We start from the raw sequence: 14,766 nt of genomic DNA on the forward strand, positions 1-14,766 counted from the left end.
CATTGTATTGTCCATAGCATTGTGTTGTCGATTGTCATTGGTTGTTGTGGTGATTCCGCATGTGCAACATTTCCTAGACTGTGTTGGCCTAACAGAGGCAAACACGTGAACATCAAACAATACGCAAGCTGTCGTGACTGGGATACTGCATACGAGGGGCACTCATTATGTTTTGCAACCTAGGTTTTCTACAACACATACAGTCAATCTGTCTACTCTAGATTTTGGAAGAATCCCTCCTCAGCTTGTACACATTGTACCATCCTCCTAAACCAGCTGTCCATGACACCCCAACACGTTGACTGGGGTATGTCAAAATTAACGCCCTCGGGAATGCTCGGGCATCTTCGGTGTTCTGGAACTCCTTTCCCTTCAACTGCCCCTTAATTAACGGAAGGGAACAGAAACCAGTCATGGGGGTCTAAGGAGTGTGAATATGGTAGGTAGGTGACAAGCTGAACATCATTGGCGGCTAGAAAGTCAAGACTTACAGCTGATGTGTGCGTGCTGGGTTTGTCGTGATGGAGCAGTAGACCACGCACACCCGGTCGGGGACGTCGTGTGCAACATACCAGAAATAAATTAGGCAAGCAGTGGCTGACATACCAGTCAGCAGTTATCGGTTGTCTGTCCTCAAGTGATATGGTAGCAACGTGGCCAGATGTTGCAAAGAAATACACTATCATTTGTTGGGAAGCCCTTCTGTTACAGGTGGGTTCTCATCTAGGGAGACCCACACCGCCAACTGTTGCTTCATCTGTGGGTGCTATACGTTTTCCCATGTTTGGTCTTCTGTTCCGATGTCCCAAACGCGAGGAAACCTTCTTCCGTCAAATGTTGATAGCATGTGGGTGCACCAGTCGCCCATACCCCGCTTTTGCTCTTCACTAAGGTTATGGGGCACCCAACGGTTACAACGTTTCCTTGGGCCACAGCAGCTGTGAAAACTACGAGTGAGACTTCACGATTATATAAATCTTCATTCTATCACGTATTTCAGCGTATATCATTTGTGGGTCCATCTCAATCAGGGAATCTCCCTGGAGACGTTTTCTGGGGTAACGATTGTTGCCATTCGACCACAACGGTCAACGTTTTCTAACGTCCACGCGCCAGTAATAAACTGTCTGAACCTGAACACAGTTGCTTTCGATGGAGATTGATTTCTAAAACATTATTTTACATTTAAAAAGCACTATTAAAAAGAGTTTCCCTGGCAGTAGCCATAATACATCACAGCTCGAAAATCTCTTCGCGAAAAGTCAACACTGCTGTCAGGAGACCCATCACCCTTAGCATTGAACGAAGACGGTTGCACGGAATCAAGTAATTTGTGTTGACACAAGTCTTCCCAAAACTGGTCTTTGATGAAATGAAAAAAGCAAAGTAGTGACTTCATTAGTTTGCCCAGGTTGCAAATTATAATCAGTCCCCCTCGTACTAATGCAATACAATAGGGGCTTACGCTTCATTGGTTTACATGTCACCGGCTGTTCAGTTTATTCTTTAGGTTTCAGTGTCATTATTTCATCATTTCTTACCGCTCATTGTAATAAGGCTCCAGTGTCTTACCGCAAATGGGCATTCGTTTCCTTCTGTCCCCTCTTTTAAGGTTTCTTGCAAAGCAGAAACTACATGGTGTTTGCATGTTATATTTTTTTGAAGACGTCTCTTCTCTCGTGGTCTGTGAAGTGTAGACAATTTAATAATTATAAGGCCTGTCAGTTTGCTGTCTGAGTGCTCTGAGCACTGTAGACATACAGCACGTACATTCTCACGACAACAGAGGACACTCGCAATGTACTTTCCAGGCGTGCTGCCGGTGCATCGGGCAAGGGGAGTGTGACTGCCGGTGCATCAGGCAAGGGGAGTGTGACTGCCGGTGCATCAGGCAAGGGGGGCGTGACTGCCGGTGCATCAGGCAAGGAGGGCGTGACTGCCGGTGCATCAGGCAAGGGGGGTGTGACTGCCGGTGCATCAGGCAAGGGGGGTGTGACTGCCGGTGCATCAGGCAAGGGGGGCGTGACTGCCGGTGCATCAGGCAAGGGGGGGGGGGCGTGACTGCCGGTGCATCAGGCAAGGGGGGGGGGGGGGGGCGTGACTGCCGGTGCATCAGGCAAGGGGGGGGGGGGGGGCGTGACTGCCGGTACATTCTAACGACAACAGGGGACACTGAACAGTGTAGACATACAGCACGTACATTCTCACAACAGGGGACACTGAACAGTGTAGACATAGAGCACGTACATTCTCACGACTACAGACAGAGTACACTGAACAGTGGAGATATACAGCACGTACATTCTCACGACAACAGGGGACACTGAACAGTGTAAACATAGAGCACGTACATTCTCACGACAACAGGGGACACTGAACAGTGTAGACATACAGCACGTACATTCTCACGACAACAGAGAACACTGAACAGTGTAGACATACAGCACGTACATTCTCACGACAACAGGGGACACTGAACAGTGTAGACATACAGCACGTACATTCTCACGACAACAGAGGACACTGAACAGTGTAGACATACAGCACGTACATTCTCACGACAACAGAGGACACTGAACAGTGTAGACATACAGCACGTACATTCTCACGACAACAGAGGACACTGAACAGTGTAGACATACAGCACGTACATTCTCACCACAACAGAGGACACTGAACAGTGTAGACATACAGCACGTACATTCTCACGACAACAGAGAACACTGAACAGTGTAGACATACAGCACGTACATTCTCACCACAACAGAGGACACTGAACAGTGTAGACATACAGCACGTACATTCTCACCACAACAGAGGACACTGAACAGTGTAAACATACAGCACGTACATTCTCACCACAACAGAGGACACTGAACAGTACATTCTCACCACAACAGAGGACACTGAACAGTGTAGACATACAGCACGTACATTCTCACCACAATAGAGGACACTGAACAGTGTAGACATACAGCACGTACATTCTCACTACAACAGGTGACACTGAACAGTGTAGACATACAGCACGTACATTCTCACCACAACAGAGGACACTGAACAGTGTAAACATACAGCACGTACATTCTCACCACAACAGAGGACACTGAACAGTGTAAACATACAGCACGTACATTCTCACTACAACAGAGGACACTGAACAGTGTAGACATACATCACGTACATTCTCACTACAACAGAGGACACTGAACAGTGTAGACATACAGCACGTACATTCTCACTACAACAGAGGACACTGAACAGTGTAGACATACATCACGTACATTCTCACTACAACAGGGGACACTGAACAGTGTAGACATACAGCATGTACATTCTCACGACAACAGGGGGCACTGAACAGTGTAGACATACAGCACGTACATTCTCACCACAACAGGGGACACTGAACAGTGTAGACATACAGCACGTACATTCTCACGACAACAGAGGGCACTGAACAGTGTAGACATACAGCACGTACATTCTCACGACAACAGGGGGCACTGAACAGTGTAGACATACATCACGTACATTCTCACGACAACAGACGTCACTGAACAGTGTAGACATACAGCACGTACATTCTCACGACAACAGGGGGCACTGAACAGTGTAGACATACAGCACGTACATTCTCACGACAACAGGGGACACTGAACAGTGTAGACATACAGCACGTACATTCTCACGACAACAGGGGACACTGGACAGTGTAGACATACAGCACGTACATTCTCACGACAACAGGGGACACTGAACGGTGTAAACATACATCACGTACATTCTCACGACAACAGGGGACACTGAACAGTGTAGACATAGAGCACGTACATTCTCACGACAACAGGGGACACTGAACAGTGTAGACATACAGCACGTACATTCTCACTACAACAGAGGACACTGAACAGTGTAGACATACAGCACGTACATTCTCACGACAACAGGGGACACTGAACAGTGTAGACATACATCACGTACATTCTCACGACAACAGGGGACACTGAACAGTGTAGACATACAGCACGTACATTCTCACGACAACAGGGGACACTGAACAGTGTAGACATACAGCACGTACATTCTCACGACAACAGGCGACACTGAACAGTGTAGACATACAGCACGTACATTCTCACTACAACAGAGGACACTGAACAGTGTAGACATACAGCACGTACATTCTCAGGACAACAGGGGGCACTGAACAGTGTAGACATACAGCACGTACATTCTCACGACAACAGGGGTCACTGAACAGTGTAGACATACAGCACGTACATTCTCAGGACAACAGGGGGCACTGAACAGTGTAGACATACAGCACGTACATTCTCAGGACAACAGGGGGCACTGAACAGTGTAGACATACAGCACGTACATTCTCAGGACAACAGGGGGCACTGAACAGTGCAGACATACAGCACGTACATTCTCACGACAACAGGGGACACTAAACAGTGTAGACATACAGCACGTACATTCTCACGACAACAGGGGACACTGAACAGTGTAGACATACAGCACGTACATTCTCACGACAACAGGGGACACTGAACAGTGTAGACATACAGCACGTACATTCTCACGACAACAGGGGACACTGTTCAGTGTAGACATACAGCACGTACATTCTCACGACAACAGGGGACACTGAACAGTGTAGACATACAGCACGTACATTCTCACAACAACAGAGGACACTGAACAGTGTAGACATACAGCACGTACATTCTCACGACAACAGAGGACACTGAACAGTGTAGACATACAGCACGTACATTCTCACGACAACAGGGGTCACTGAACAGTGTAGACATACATCACGTACATTCTCACGACAACAGGGGGCACTGAACAGTGTAGACATACAGCACGTACATTCTCACGACAACAGAGGACACTGAACAGTGTAGACATACAGCACGTACATTCTCACGACAACAGAGGACACTAAACAGTGTAGACATAGAGCACGTACATTCTCACGACAACAGGGGACAATGAACAGTGTAGACATACTGCACGTACATTCTCACGACAACAGAGGACACTGAACAGTGTAGACATACAGCACGTACATTCTCACGACAACAGGGGACACTGAACAGTGTAGACATACAGCACGTACATTCTCACGACAACAGGGGACACTGAACAGTGTAGACATACAGCACGTACATTCTCACGACAACAGAGGACACTGAACAGTGTAGACATACAGCACGTACATTCTCACGACAACAGGGGACACTGAACAGTGTAGACATACAGCACGTACATTCTCACGACAACAGAGGACACTGAACAGTGTAGATATACAGCACGTACATTCTTACGACAACAGAGGACACTGAACAGTGTAGATATACAGCACGTACATTCTTACGACAACAGGGGACACTGAACAGTGTAGACATACAGCACGTACATTCTTACGACAACAGAGGACACTGAACAGTGTAGACACAGCACGTACATTCTCACGACAACAGGGGACACTGAACAGTGTAGACACAGCACGTACATTCTCACGACAACAGAGGACACTGAACAGTGTAGACATACAGCACGTACATTCTCACGACAACAGGGGACACTGAACAGTGTAGACATACATCACGTACATTCTCACGACAACAGGGGACACTGAACAGTGTAGACATACAGCACGTACATTCTCACGACAACAGGGGACACTGAACAGTGTAGACATACAGTACGTACATTCTCACGACAACAGGGGACACTGAGCAGTGTAGACATACAGCACGTACATTCTCACGACAACAGGGGACACTGAACAGTGTAGACATACATCACGTACATTCTCACGACAACAGGGGACACTGAACAGTGTAGACATACAGCACGTACATTCTCACGACAACAGGGGACACTGATCAGTGTAGACATACAGCACGTACATTCTCACGACAACAGGGGACACTGAACAGTGTAGACATACAGCACGTACATTCTCACGACAACAGGGGACACTGAACAGTGTAGACATAGAGCACGTACATTCTCACGACAACAGAGGACACTGAACAGTGTAGACATACAGCACGTACATTCTCACGACAACAGGGGACACTGAACAGTGTAGACATACATCACGTACATTCTCACGACAACAGGGGACACTGAACAGTGTAGACATACAGCACGTACATTCTCACGACAACAGAGGACACTGTGAAGAGAGAGGATGGATACACCTCCCCTACAATAGGAAAGGGCACCACCCCCCCACTCCCCCCGAGACCCATGAGCCTGTTGCGTCGCTTGCGCACGGTCAGCAGCCGCATCTACTGGGACAAGGTAGTCTGTCAGTGTGGGAAGACTGGACACCTCACACACGTGTTTGAAGGTTTTGACACTCTCAAGGAAGAGATGTCTAGTCTCATCTGCTACAGAAGGGAGAATGCTCTCAGTCTGGGAGACTTTCTCCGCCCACACCCATCACTCGGAGAGAAACCGATGATGGTCTTGGTCACCAATCTGTTCACCTCAACTGTTGCGAGCTGGTTCTAGTGTGCTTGCAGCAGACCCAGCACAGCACAGATCCACTTCTGGGATCATAAGCTAAATGTGTCCCAAGACACACATTTTGTAGTCCTGGCATCCTGAAAGGCAGAGGTCCCAACCTACAGGTTTGCTTCCATACCAAAAACGCCTCCAGACACGGGAACTTGGGAGCAGAGGCAACAGCTCCGCTTGATCCTCAGAAACCAAATGTGCCTCCAGACACACAGATCCCTTAGACGGCCGAGGCTGTGGCCTCTAAGGTTCTCTTGTACCAAACCGCCTCCTGACTCTGCATCAGATTGCTTGCGCTGGCATCTGCTTACATAGACCCACATTAAGTCACCACCGTGTGGTAGACACAATAACAATAGTAATAACAATAACAGCACTTTATTGTCCATTAAAATATTACATAAAAATGGAAATTTTTCTTCGGCACACCCTGTCTGCCTGTAAACGATTATAACAACAATTGTATAGGACGACACACATAAAACATAAAACATAAAAGGGATACAATCACAGACAACATTTGGTAGCACTGACTGCCAGCTTTACGGTAATGTGTACCCCTAGCGCGGCTCTGCTTGGGTTGGAATGTTCTGAGCAAAACACTATGTGTTACTCCATACCCCCCGCCCTCCATGGAACTTCTTGACCGCAACCAATTGGGGGGGGGGGGAGGTTTGCCCAGTCGGTAGAGGCGCTGGCTTTAAAACCGGTTGTTACTTTCGGCGTGGGTTCAACCCCCAAGTTCGGCGCGGGATGTGTGTCCCAGAGTCAACTTTGTGCAGACTCTCATCGGTGTCCGAACACCCCCGTGTGCACGCATGCGCACGATAAAGATCCCAGGGTCACAGCGAAAGCCTCAGGCCTTGGAAACACGAATACATGCATGCAAAAATATGAAGCTCGGGTGTCCGTTCGGCCAGCAGCCAATAAAGTAACCATTTCAGCACTGACCCAAGACGACCCAACCCGGTCCCTAGCCCATTTCAGGTCTCCTCTAGCAGCCGGCAGCCAGCTGTCTACATCCCCCCCCCCCCCCCCCTGCATTTTTATTTTTTATTTTCATACAAAGCCGGGTTTTCCCGTGTAACTTTGCCGTGAGGGCGTAAAACTTACACTTTCTCTCTCTAGAGGACACTGAACTGTGTAGACATACAGCACGTACATTCTCACGACAACAGGGGACACTGAACAGTGTAGACATACAGCACGTACATTCTCACGACAACAGGGGACACTGAACAGTGTAGACATACATCACGTACATTCTCACGACAACAGGGGACACTGAACAGTGTAGACATACATCACGTACATTCTCACGACAACAGGGGACACTGAACAGTGTAGACATACATCACGTACATTCTCACGACAACAGAGGACACTGAACAGTGTAGACATACATCACGTACATTCTCACGACAACAGGGGACACTGAACAGTGTAGACATACATCACGTACATTCTCACGACAACAGAGGACACTGAACAGTGTAGACATACATCACGTACATTCTCACGACAACAGGGGACACTGAACAGTGTAGACATACATCACGTACATTCTCACGACAACAGGGGACACTGAACAGTGTAGACATACATCACGTACATTCTCACGACAACAGAGGACACTGAACAGTGTAGACATACAGCACGTACATTCTCACGACAACAGAGGTCACTGAACAGTGTAGACATACATCACGTACATTCTCACGACAACAGGGGACACTGAACAGTGTAGACATACATCACGTACATTCTCACGACAACAGGGGACACTGAACAGTGTAGACATACATCACGTACATTCTCACGACAACAGAGGACACTGAACAGTGTAGACATACAGCACGTACATTCTCACGACAACAGAGTTCACTGAACAGTGTAGACATACAGCACGTACATTCTCACGACAACAGGGGACACTGAACAGTGTAGACATACATCACGTACATTCTCACGACAACAGGGGACACTGAACAGTGTAGACATACAGCACGTACATTCTCACGACAACAGGGGTCACTGAACAGTGTAGATATACATCACGTACATTCTCACGACAACAGGGGACACTGAACAGTGTAGACATACAGCACGTACATTCTCACGACAACAGGGGACACTGAACAGTGTAGACATACAGTACGTACATTCTCACGACAACAGGGGACACTGAACAGTGTAGACATACAGTCCGTACATTCTCACGACAACAGAGGTCACTGAACAGTGTAGACATACAGCACGTACATTCTCACGACAACAGGGGACACTGAACAGTGTAGACATACAGCACGTACATTCTCACAACAGGGGACACTGAACAGTGTAGACATACAGCACGTACATTCTCACAACAGGGGACACTGAACAGTGTAGACATACAGCACGTACATTCTCACGACAACAGGGGACACTGAACAGTGTAGACATACAGCACGTACATTCTCACGACAACAGGGGACACTGAACAGTGTAGACATACAGCACGTACATTCTCACAACAGGGGACACTGAACAGTGTAGACATGTGCTCATCTCCATGAAAAGGGCCCATGCCCAAGGCTTCAGACTTCAGACGTCTCTCTCTCCAATTGTTTGTAAACCTGCTAAGACTCAAAGTAAATGTGTCAGCAAATTTGTCCGAGGGTATGGGTGAGGTAACCTTTTACGTTTAACTATTTTCACGATCCACACAATGCAACAGAAAAGGATGTTTGGTGTTCCTCATTTTATTCACTACAAATTACACAATGAAAAGAGATCTTCGGTTTACTTCTAAAAGGCAAACATGTTAATCTTCAAATACAAAAACTAGATTTGTTATCATCTAATTCTGAAAATACATTTTGTACAACTATATGTTCATAATACAATACCTATTTCATCATGTCACTTCAGTTTCTTTCAATGAATAATCTTCTCCATTATTCAAGATGACCACATGGTTCTTTGCATTCTATGACTATCTTATGTTGCCAATAAACAAGTACTTATGAAACCAAAAAGTGCTGTTAATAATTATAACTGACTACTTTAAAAATAAAACAGCTAAGCCTAAAAACTCATTAAACAAAACATTCACATACTTTAAATAATCGTGTGTCACTAATTTGTGTATTAATGTTATAACTGCTCTCTTTTGGGTCGGTGACATTTGACCATTATCAAAAGCGGCGTTCAAGGAACACATAACCATTGTCTTTATCTGACACCAGACAAATTTCATAAAACCAGTTACGTTGTTAGACCATCTCCGCCTGGTGCTGAGCCATTTTTCATTATTTTTAAAGCCTTTGTGATTTCATCTTCAGTTAAAATGCCCTCAATGCTATTTTTCTGTTCTGCGGTCAATTGTGGAACTTCTACGTCTTGTAAAAACATTTCAACATATTGTTCATCAAAGTTAATTCTTTTTTTGTATCTATTTGAATAAAAACGAGTTTGCTCTTTTACAATATCTTGTCTTTTTTTCAATACTTGTCCCTCCTCATTAGTTAGTCTATCCATTACTTTACTATTTGCTCGAGCCTTTTCTAGGTTGAGAAAATATTTAGTGTTTTTTTCCCCGTCTTCAATAAATTTTACACGTGCCCGTGCATGGGCACCTTTTGCTTCTCTAATCGCATACAATTCCATTTCTGTTTTATACTTCTCCCGTTGATCAACTAATTCTTTGTCTGTCGGGTTAAGAGCCAAATTCTTCTCTATCTCATCTAATTCAGACTGTAACTCTGCTTTCCTTCTGTTTGATAATTTGTTCTTAGTTTTACAGTATGCCATGCACCATTCCCTTATTTTAATTTTGCAGAGTTCCCATTTTAGTTGATCATCTGTTTCGGTGTTTTCATTAGCATAGTCTGTGAATAGTTTATTCATTGAGTCTACAAAAGTTTTATCGTGTAACAAACTGTCATTAAATTTCCAATATGAGGGTCCCCTCTTGATTTGAGACATGTTATGGGAGAGGGAAACGAGTCTGTGGTCAGATTGTGCAACCGAGTGAATTTCACATTCTGTTACCCTATTTAATACTGATTCTGTGGCAAAAATATAATCCAGTCTGCGGGCGATAAAAGGATTTTTTCTTGATCATGTATATTCTTTTTCTCCATAAGAAGTGTCACTAATTCCTTTCTAAATCTACTAAGACACAACATTCCTGAGTGTTCTAAAACACTGATTCCTGACTTCCTGACAATCAAAGGGAAAGTAATCCTGACATTCCATTATTCAAGAACAAGCACAGTTCCTTCCCTTACACTAAATAGACAAATCAGTAAGCCCCCGAAAGTACTTTGTCAAATGGGAAAGAAAGAATAAGAATGAATACTTTCACAGGTTTACATGTTTACAGGAGATTAAGGCTTTTAACAAGATGTGACAAGAAGTGTTACAAGACATGCGGTTTTTAGAACCGTCTACACTTTCACCGTGCTTGCCACAGGTTGGTGTCACATTAAATAAACAAACAATAACCAGCCAACCAACCCATCTCTGTCTGTCTATCTCTGTCTGTCTATCTGTCTGTCTATCTCTGTCTGTCTATCTCTGTCTGTCTATCTCTGTCTGTCTATCTCTGTCTGTCTATCTCTGTCTGTCTATATCTGTCTGTCTATCTCTGTCTGTCTATCTCTGTCTGTCTATCTCTGTCTGTCTATCTCTGTCTGTCTATCTCTGTCTCCCCTCCCCTCCCCCTCCCCTCCCCCTCAGCTCCTACACGGCCGATCTAATCTGTCAATGTGTTGGGGGTCGTATACAAGCATTGTGCGTGTCAGTGTCGATACATGCAAATAGACTGAACATTCCTCACTGATGACGATCGCAACAGCCAACTTGATGGTTGAGTGTTTGGGACCCCGCCACCTGCTTGCTAAAGAGAAGAGATGTTCCGATCTCTCTCTCCCCCCCCAGGTAAAAATGGTAAAGATCCTGAAATCCATGTCGGTGAATTATAGAAACATGAAAATACCAAGCATGCATCCCACGACACAGAGTAGAGTATAAGTATATGGCCGACGCAACATAGGGTCAAGCACATACAATCCTCTTCGTGCTAAACCATGGGTGTACATGGGCGTTTTGGCCCACACACGCACAGGAAAATAAAATAATGTTTGAACATTTTTTCTGAGTACCATGTGAGGAAACACGTTCACATACTATTGCATGACAATAAGGTGAGTCACACTATCTAAAACAACGCTATGACAGAAGTGACTGTGATATCATGCACACCACTCATAATTATGAACAGCGCTATGACACAAGTGACTGTAATATCATGCACACCACACATATAAACATCGCTATGACAGAAGTGACGGTAATATCATGCATAGTACATATATGAACAGTGCTATGACAAAAATGACGGTAATATCATGATCATTACATATATGAACAGTGCTATGACAGAAGTGACGGTTATATCATGCACATCACACAGGGACCGGCTGTGGAATGTGCTCCGCCGTGCAGTACCTCTGGGTCACCGGGGAACCAGGCTGCCTCTCCTGCCCCGCCCTTGATGGCAAGATCACAGGAATCAGAGGACCAAGTGTTAAGGTTGTCAGACCATGAGGTAAATTCATCTCAGAAAAAAACCACCCACCGAAACCTCATATTTAAGACTTGAAGTTATGTTTCAAATGAATATGGTGCATTATCATTAGTTTTACTCTGTGTGTTGTTGTTGTTGTTGTTGTTGTTGTTGTTGTTGTTGTTGTTGTTGTTGTTGTTGTTGTTTTCCTTGTTTTTGTTTTTCATTTTGAATTTACATCATAGAGCAACTTAAAAAAAAAAAATCTGCTGTGTTGTAGGCAAATATTGTGTGAACCACCAACCAGACATAAGTCCCTATTTGGTGTCTGTATTTCCACCGTCTTCATAGTTGACGTAGGTTGTGAATGATACTAGAAGTGAGCAGACAGTACATCATCATGTCTTTGATTCCAGAGAGAGTTTCTCAACGCCTGGTTCCCTCACCTTGAGAGCGAATCATACATAATCCCCCCGGCTCACATGGACACTGTGCATGAGAAAATGGCATATACCGGAGAAGGTGAGAGAATCCAGGTACTGAAAACACAGCAACAAATAGACATAGATGAGAGTATAGAGGTCAGGGACACTGTCCACATAGACAGAGTGCTGAAAAATGTCCACCACTGCATGAATCAGATAAAGAACAAAGCCGCGAGGGAAAAAGAAATTATGGTACTTCTGACCCAAGCTAAATTTGGTGTATATGGTGCTGATACCCAAAGCATCTATACTGGTGCAGCCGCCAGGAACACGAACAGCGTCAACGCAGAGCCGTTGAACCTGAAGGAGGACTTTGTGGACCTGCTCGTCATACATCGCGAGCGTGGGATAATGATGGCGGCAATCATACCTCAGACAGCAGACGACCCCCTTGCAGTTCAAGAAGAACTAAAGAAGGCCGCTGCCTACCTGAAGCAAGCCAGAGATGTTGCGAGGCGCTCTGTTCTGGGTGACCTGGTCACACAGCCAGCCCTCCACCAGGCCATTGTCCTGCCCGACACAACGAGACGCTGTCTGGAGGAGGTGCTGGAAAACATGAGCGATGTAAGTTAACCCTTGACCTACACTCGCTCACACACGCAAACACAGACGCACGCAGGAGAGAAGGAGAGAGAGAGAGAGAGAGAGAGAGAGAGAGAGAGAGAGAGAGAGAGAGAGAGAGAGAGAGAGAGAGAGAGAGAGAGAGAGAGAGAGAGAGAGAGAGAGAGAGAGAGAGAGAGAGAGAGAGAGAGAGATTGACAGACAGCTTTGTTCACCAACGTAAAGTAAGGGTTAGTCCATAGCGCTATGCTCTTAGTCCACACACTGTGCGCAGTGTCCGTCCGTCCGTATGTCCGATAAAAAAACCTTAACGTTAAGATTATCTGGGATGATTTTGAAGCTAGACCTTTAAACATTTTCAGACTTCTGGTATTTGATAATCTTCCGATTTGACCCCGATTCGATTGACCTTCGTCAAATGTTGGGGTCACAGCGGGGTCATGCTCTTCAACTTTTTAAGTTGAGTTTTGTTTCAGATATTTTGGAAACAAAGCCTCCACATTTCCCACAATTGTAGGTGTTATTAATCAGCAGACATGACCAAAATGTAGCTTGTTTCGTAAATGTTCACAGTAATAGCATGGACATGTTTGCTGGACAAGATGATCACCACTGAACATATCTGGAATATTACAGGTCACACTTTTGATCAAGTTTTTGTCGATTATTCTGATGCCAACGTTTCTCTGGAACATTTAATTTATGAAGCTGAAAGTGAAAGAGGAATTTTATATTGTTTTGTTTTTTATTGGGGTAAAGTCTTAAATGTGGGTTAGCTGACAGAGGTTATGAACAAACAATCTTTAAAAACAAAAAGGGTCTTATTGGGGGAGGTCGGGCATAAAGGGGGTGGTTGTATAAGAAGGGAGGGACTCTTGTGGGAGGGGTGGTGGCGGGAGTCTTCCATGGGGGGGGGGGGGGGGGGTCCTAAAAGGTGGGGGGGGGGGAGGTCCTAAAAGGGGGGGGGGGGGTGTGGCGGGTTACATTGTTGTGGGACAAGACGAAGGCGAGTCGAATAAGCATTTGCTTTTTATTTTTCACTGGAGCTCTAAGAACAGTGCCCTGGAATAGTAGACGTCATTTGTTTTGTCGCGAAAACGACGTCACTTGTACTTAACGTAGCCTAATGCGCGTCACCACAAACGGGAAACTATTTTCCGAAAAGATGGTTTGCTTTTGTCCAGAAAGTTGTCTTTTAGGCTGGTAAACACTAAAGCAGGAATGAAGAGATTTCCAACTCAGGTAGGCCTAATGTTACACTGTCTGTGTGTGCATCGTGTATTAAACCACCCTTTGTGCCATTTACCGCATTGTTTACAGTCCGTGTGTGTTGACCTCAGTTACAGGAGTTGCAGGAAGGCCTCAGCGTCGAGTCAGGTCGGAATGTCAGCCACGTATGTCTTTGTGAGGACGACATGGCTGACCAGACAAGGCTCGACGCGTGGTGGAGGGCGAGCTTGGAATGGAATGAGGGCGAAAACCATGCCATGGATACAGCTACCTACACACAGTTGGTTGCCAGGTACTGTTGCATAGCTGTATCAACTATCATATCGGTGAAGCGCACGCACGCACGTTTATTATTACTTGGCCTAACGTCATCTATCTTTTTTTGTT

At 45.4% G+C, this 14,766-nt stretch overlaps 2 protein-coding genes across 6 annotated transcripts in view; one reads left to right on the top strand and one right to left on the bottom strand.

Annotated features, from left to right (window-relative positions):
- Positions 1–14,766, top strand: part of LOC138951216 (uncharacterized) — a 214,233-nt gene that overhangs the window by 146,315 nt on the left and 53,152 nt on the right. For 3 of the 5 annotated variants that reach the window (XM_070322871.1, XM_070322870.1, XM_070322869.1), the window contains one exon: positions 12,011–12,145. The exons of the other annotated variants lie outside the window; for them this stretch is intronic. In XM_070322871.1, coding sequence (XP_070178972.1) covers positions 12,011–12,145 — 135 coding nt within the window. The remainder of the gene's footprint in view (positions 1–12,010; positions 12,146–14,766) is intronic. 5 annotated transcript variants of the gene reach the window in all.
- The window catches only part of LOC138951413 (uncharacterized), a 13,637-nt gene continuing 13,393 nt past the window's right edge, over positions 14,523–14,766 (bottom strand). Inside the window, exon 8 of the mRNA XM_070323021.1 lies at positions 14,523–14,650. Within this exon, the coding sequence (XP_070179122.1) occupies positions 14,523–14,650 (128 nt within the window). The remainder of the gene's footprint in view (positions 14,651–14,766) is intronic.

This window comes from Littorina saxatilis, linkage group LG16 (assembly GCF_037325665.1).
Source record: "Littorina saxatilis isolate snail1 linkage group LG16, US_GU_Lsax_2.0, whole genome shotgun sequence".
Taxonomy (NCBI): domain Eukaryota; kingdom Metazoa; phylum Mollusca; class Gastropoda; order Littorinimorpha; family Littorinidae; genus Littorina; species Littorina saxatilis.